The 6,537-nt window shown below is 45.6% G+C and overlaps 1 protein-coding gene and 1 long non-coding RNA gene across 2 annotated transcripts in view; one reads left to right on the top strand and one right to left on the bottom strand.

The window, feature by feature from the left end:
- Gmds (GDP-mannose 4,6-dehydratase) overlaps window positions 1–2,090 on the bottom strand; it is a 537,005-nt gene extending 534,915 nt beyond the window's left edge. The window contains exon 1 of the mRNA XM_005355009.3: window positions 1,786–2,090. Coding sequence (XP_005355066.1) covers window positions 1,786–1,887 — 102 coding nt within the window. The 5' untranslated portion in view covers window positions 1,888–2,090. The remainder of the gene's footprint in view (window positions 1–1,785) is intronic.
- Window positions 2,091–2,224: 134 nt separating this feature from the next.
- Window positions 2,225–5,980, top strand: LOC101994574. The gene is made up of 3 exons (XR_258445.3): window positions 2,225–2,338; window positions 2,899–2,982; window positions 5,734–5,980. It is a non-coding gene; the product is annotated as an uncharacterized LOC101994574 (long non-coding RNA).
- The last annotated feature ends 557 nt before the right edge of the window (window positions 5,981–6,537 follow it).

Consider the following 6,537-nt stretch of genomic DNA (forward strand, 5'->3'; position numbering starts at 1 on the left):
GGTGGAGGGGTGGGGATGGGACCACAGGACCTGACGGCCGAGCCTTCCTCTCCATGAAGAATCTACCAAACAACAGTTTTCAACTATTTAATAGGATTCCACTTCTATGCTGCACTGATTCAAAATGCTGGCCACTTAAACTGATATAAGCTATACTAATATGGCACACAGCATATTAACAATGCTAAAACAGTCTACTGAATGTAATAAGCATCTGAGCTTCAATATCCGTACTTAAGCATCAGTCTGAGAACTTGAGGAAAGAGTGCCATCTGCAAGAGATCTCTAGCATTAAAAAAGAGAGAGGGCATCTCCGGGGACAGTTCAAGAGCAGAGCATCTCTTGGGGGAAGGGGGAGGTGTCCCCAGACTTGGTTTTCTTCCTCAACCTTTGATCCTTTCCCACCCTTCTATCTTACTAAACATTTATTCATTGTAAGTACTTTAAATGGGACGAAATAAGAACTGAAAAAATAATGAGTATCCTGTATTGAAACAGTCTAATGCTAGGGGACTGTGTATCTGCTCCCTTGTAATACTAGAGACCTTTGAGACCAGGTGCAGTCCCAACAAGACACTTCTTACCTGTTGGGCCTCAGAAAATTCCAACTCCTAGGCCTCAAATTGTACATCTAAAAATGGAAATAAGGATTTTGTTGTGGAAACTAATACTGAGTGTTAACCAAGTGAGGACGATAGAACAAGTATGTAGATGTATGTATGTATGTATGTATGCATGTATGTATATGTAATATGTGTGTAGTCTATTAGCTGTTATTATCATCTTTGTATGTATGTATGTGTGTATATGTAATATGTATGTAGCCTATTAGCTGTTATTATCATCTTTGTATGTATGTATGTGTGTATATGTAATATGTATGTAGCCTATTAGCTGTTATTATCATCTTTGTATGTATGTATGTGTGTATATGTAATATGTATGTAGCCTATTAGCTGTTATTATCATCTTTGTTTTAGTATTACTTTGACCGCCATCGGAAGACATTACTTCCACACGGCTGAATCTCACACTGCACCGATTGATAAGGCAGTGGTTGGCCCTACCTGTTGCAACACCTCTAGGAGCTGACTACCATAAATTAGGCATGTTCAGCATTCCACATGGCTCCCAACATTCAAGGCAGCACAACCTAATTACCTCGCCCAAGAAGTTCATGTCTTTGGAATTAGAAACGCTAGTCTCTAGAATTAGAAACTTTGGGACCAGTCTGTCAAGATAGGCCCCCAAAATGTGTGAAAACATGACTCTCACAAGTTTGTATGGAGGAGGGCAAAGGGTGTAAACATGACGAATAAAAATGATCTGTAACTCCTATTATCTCTTCTCCACCCGGAACTCTGCTGGTAAGGGGTAACCAAACCACAGCAGCCGCTGGTGTCCCAAACAGGGCAGATGAGCAGGTGAGCGAGGGTGAGCGAAGTGACTCCACGCACACTGACAGATCACACTGGCTCTTTTCTTTCCTGGCACCAGGCTCTGCAAAGTACGATATTCCTTCGAAGCCCTCTCTTGGGCTCCGTGGAAGAAACGCCACAGTCACCCAGAGGACAGGTGAGACAGAGCGGTCCTGTGCGCAACAAGAGCTCACAACCAGAGCGAGCAGAGAGCCACGCTGCCCGGGCTGAAGCCGGCTCACCCCTGCGGCCGCACACACCTTCCGGGACGCGCCAAGCGCAGTTCCCCGTGCCTCGGCCGCCCTGCGCGGGGACGCGGCCCACGTGCCCCGAGGCCACAGGCCGCTCGTCCCCGCCCCGCACTCACCTGGCCAGTGATGCCCGTGATGAGCGCCACCTTCCTGGGCTTGCCCATCTCGCTGTCCCCGGAGATCCGGGAGATAGGGCAGCTAGCGGGCGCGTGAGCCATGTCGCCGCGGGCGGGTGAGCGGGCAGCGGAGAGGAAGGCGGAGTGGGACGGGCGGCGGGCCGGCAGAGACGTGGGTGAGCGCGCCAGTCGCCTCACGGAGCTGCAGCGGCCGCCACAGTCTGACAGGGCGCGCGGGAGGCCGGGCGTGGAGCGAGGGGCGGGCCGGCCCAGCCGGGGCGGGCGGCGGGAGCCGGGCTGAGGCCTGGCTGGCGCCGCGTCACTCGTCCTAGCAGCGACGCGTCAGCGGCGCCCCCTGCGGCCCCGCCCCCACCGGGGTCTCCATGCTGAGCCACGCCTCCCTGGGAGGCGGGGCCTGAGGGCGCCGGGCTCCAGAAAGAGGAAGGATGCCGGACTGCGACCGGGTAGAGGGTGCTGTCTGCCTGGGCCTTAGTCGCCAGGAATCCCGATATCGCCCGATGATTCCGGGAGGAATGACGAGCTGACCTTTTCGGTAGGAAAAAAACTCTGAATTCCAAATCCAGGCATCACAAGCCTGGGGTCACCGACTTTATTAAATAATTTCTGAAACCCTGCTGCTGTGTCTTTGTGAGAAGTCAGCTTTACATTACTTGACTAGCTTTTCAAGGCTCCTAAGTGGGGTTACAGATGCGGGGGATGACTAACCTTAACCTCAACCTGGCTATCTGAGTCTTCTGGTACTTTCCTAAAGTTTAGAACCAGTTTGGAGGTTCCCAGTAACTCCATTCAAAACAGTATTTACTTTGAGGGCTGGCAGTTCTCAGCAGTCAAGTTTCTGGCCCCACCCGACTTCCTGCATAAGGAAACAATTGACAAAAATGCACAGGTCAGTAAACCTGTACAGGACCAATGTCAAGAGGTGGGGCGACGGCTGTGTCTGCTGAATTTGCTTCCGTTTGATAGATTTGTGTCACATTGACTGAGAAAAGAGGTCTGGCAAAGGACTCAGATATGGAAGAGTAAGGGGAAAACACACTGGCCCCCACTGCCCTATTTGTTTCTCTGATAAATAATCTCAAATCGTCTTTCCAGGTTCAAACCGAGCTACCAGGACAGTGCCCAGTAGAACGTGCAAGGTGTGAAGAATATGGTGCAAATCTGGAGTCCCAAGACCAGGTGCCCAGACTCCTCAGAAACTTTTCACTTTATACATAGGCTTGTCTGGTTTAATGTTTTTTGCCTTTTCTCTGGTGCATTCTCTATGGAAAACGAGACCCAGAAGTTGGAGAAACATATTCATTGAAGCAAAAAATGTCTGAAGTCTAGATGGTCTTTAAAGATTGAATTTTTATGAAAATATGTTGTAATGTCAGGCTAAATAATTCAGCACTTTAAAGCTTACAGACAAAAACTGATACTTAGGGGAAATCTGTCCGATTTGTCCTGTAGCTCTGACACCTCATGTCATACCAATGATCACTGTCCAGTAAGGAATGTAACAATAGAAAAAAAAATCATAGACATCAAATATGTATTGGATGTGTTGGGATGTGGCTTAGTGGTAGATCATTTGTCTAATGGGTGAGGCTCTGGGTCTGATCCCCAACTCTACGAAGTAAATAAATAAAACCAGTATGTTTGGGGCCTGAAAATGCAGAAAATAGTAAAGAGAATATTTGCAAAATACCTGAGGTGGAAAACAAACTGTGTCGCTTACACAAACAAACTTTATTACTATTCTAGAATCTGGAAACTCCAGATCAAGGGTTGATTTCTTCTGAGGCCTGTCTCCTTTGCTTGTAAATGTTACCTTGCATCTTCTCATGATAATCTTCCTCTATGTGTGCTTGTGTTTCAAATTCCTGTTGTAAGGACACTGGTTATATTTGATTAGGGACTACCTTAATGACCTCATTTTACCGTAATTATCTTACTGAAGACCCTGTTTCACAGCCAGCAACCTGGCTTGGTAGGTAAAGGTACTTGTCCCCAAGTCTGTCTTCCTGAATCAATCATCCAGGTGCACACTGTGGGAGAAAAGAGCCAAGTCCTGCAAGTTGACCTCTGACCCCAACATGGTATACATGCTCACACATTTAAAAAATATTAATAAGTGAAATGATTAAAAATAAAAGGTATCCTCTTTACAATTACTTATTCATTTTATGTATTTTTTTTAAAGTTTTTATTTTGTTTTGTGGCTTTGGGCTTATTCCTTGGTTTTGTTTTTGTTTTGAGACAGGGTCTCATGTAGCCCAGAGCTGGCCTACAAGTCATTACATAGCTGAGAATTACTTTGAGTTTCTATGCTCCTTCCTCTACCTCCAGAGTGCTCAGGTTAGGACTACTACGGCCTGTTTATGTGGTCCTGAGGATCAAACCCAGAATAGTTTGTATACAAGGCAAATACTCTACCAGCTGAACTAGCCATCAACTCTCTTTTGTAAAGACTCAATTTTTAGGCAATGACATCTAACACTTCAAAATATAAATTAATAGAGGGACACGATACATCTCATAACAGACAGAGGGGAAAAAGAAGATTTTTCTTGTTGGTTTGGAAGTATGGAAGACAGCTCACAGTGAGCGTCATTGTTGTAATTTTCCCAGTGGCCTTAGGGGAATGTGCACAGTCAGCACAGGGTCTGGACAACATGAGATTGCATTAGCCAGAGGGGGAGTGTGTTAGTCTAGCACAGTAATTCTCAACCATGGGAGATTTTGTAAGCCAGAGGACATTTGACAGTGCCTGAAGACCTTTTTTACTGTAACAACCGGAACTGCACTATTGGTATTTGTTAATTAAAGAACAACTCTGTCGCTGAACATCCTACAAAGTTCAGCCCAGCTGACCCAAAGTTATCAACACAGCTCATCCCCGGTATCCATTTATTCTGCATCCATCTACTCAACCAAATTTGTATTATGTTCCAAGAAGTTAAGACTACAGTGGGTGTGATGGTCAATCTTATTTTTAATTTTTTTATTTATCTCAGTTCCCCTCTCTCCCCTCCTCTTACTCCTCCCCCCATCTTCCCCCCTTGCCCAATCCCCATCCACTCCTCAGAAAGGGTAAGGCCTTCCATGGAGAGTCTACAAAGTCTGATAAATCAAATTGAGGCAGGACCAAACAAACCACTCCCCCCTGTATCAAGGCTGAGCAAGGTATCCCTCCATAGGGAATGAGCTACAAAAAGCCATTTCATGCACTAGGGATAGATCCTGGTCCCACTGCCAGTGGCCCCACAGACTGCCCAAGCCACACAACTGTCACTCACATTCAGAGATCCTAGTTTGGTCCTATGCAGGTTCCCCAGCTGTCAGTCCAGAATCCGTGAGCTCCCCTAGCTCAGGTCAGCTGTCTCTGTGGGTCTCTCCATCAAGATCTTGACCCCTTTGCTCGTACAATCCGTCCTCCCTCTATTCGATGGACTTTGAGAGCTCTGCCCAGTGCTTCGCTGTGAATCTCCGCATCTGGTTACATATTTTTATTGTTGTGAGGAGTGGAAGTGCTATGAATGTGTGGAGCTCTTGTGGAGGTCAGGGGACATTCTATAGGAGTCAATTCTTTTGCTCTACCATGTGAATCCCAGGGACTGAACTCAAGTTATCAGGCTTGGCAGCAAATGTCTTTATCTTTTGAGCCAACTGGCCAGTCCTGTGGTGAGTAATCTTAATTGTCACTGTGATTAGATCTGGAATCCATCTAAAAGACTTTCTTCTAGGCTTGTCTATGGGGGTATTTCCTAGAAGGGTTAGATGAAGAGAGAAGACCCTCCTCCACAGTGAGTGGCACCTTCCAGCAGCCATCCAGATTTAAAGAACTCCAAGGAAAAAGCAGTGCTACTTTGCCTGGCCTCCTCCTGTTCTTGCTGATGAGTGCATCTATCTTGTTTTTGCTGCCACTGCTGCTGCCATCTTTTGCAGATATCAGAACCCAGGTCCAGTCCTCCAGTGTGGTTGCAAGACCGGAAGTTCTCCAGGAATCCTCAAAGCCTTCAACTGAGATTTCTGAGGCATACACCTTCATGGACTGAAGGGCTATCAGGTTCTCATCCTATCCAGCATGCAGATAGCCATTCTTAGGCTATCTAGTCTCTACCATGTAAACCAATCTAATAAATCTCTTTCTATCATATACATCTGTTCTATTGGTTCTGTTCCTTTAGAAATCCCTGACTAATGCAATGCTTGTATCTTAAAGAACATATATAGACAAGTCTCCCTTTGTTATTCCTTGAGTAACACAGTGTAAGAACCATCTACACAACATTTGTGATGTATTAGGTATTAAAGATGATGTAAAAGATGATATGCATAGTTTACACACAAACACTACACTACTTCATACAAAAGACTTGATCATCTGTGGATTTTGATATTTGGAGGAAACTAGCTGGGATGTAAGGAACCAGCCTCCCTTAGATAATGAAAAACAACACAGTTTTGCCTGTGTACAGTGGCCACTACTACAGTAAGACACTAAACAATTCCACCGCCCCAATTAATGCCTATTTCTGGACTGTGTCCACACTGAGGCTCAGCTGCTACCTCCATTCATGTATTGGTTTTTGTGCGAAAGAAAGTTCATTTCACACAAGGTACAATGACTAGATATTATAGTTCACCCAAGGTACAATTATTAGATATTACAGTAATTACATTTCTTTCCTTCTTTACTTTTTTTGGGGGGAGGGGTTTGAGACAGGGTTTCTGTATGTAACAGCCTTG

The sequence above is a fragment of the Microtus ochrogaster genome, chromosome 16 (genome assembly GCF_000317375.1).
Source record: "Microtus ochrogaster isolate Prairie Vole_2 chromosome 16, MicOch1.0, whole genome shotgun sequence".
NCBI lineage: Eukaryota > Metazoa > Chordata > Mammalia > Rodentia > Cricetidae > Microtus > Microtus ochrogaster.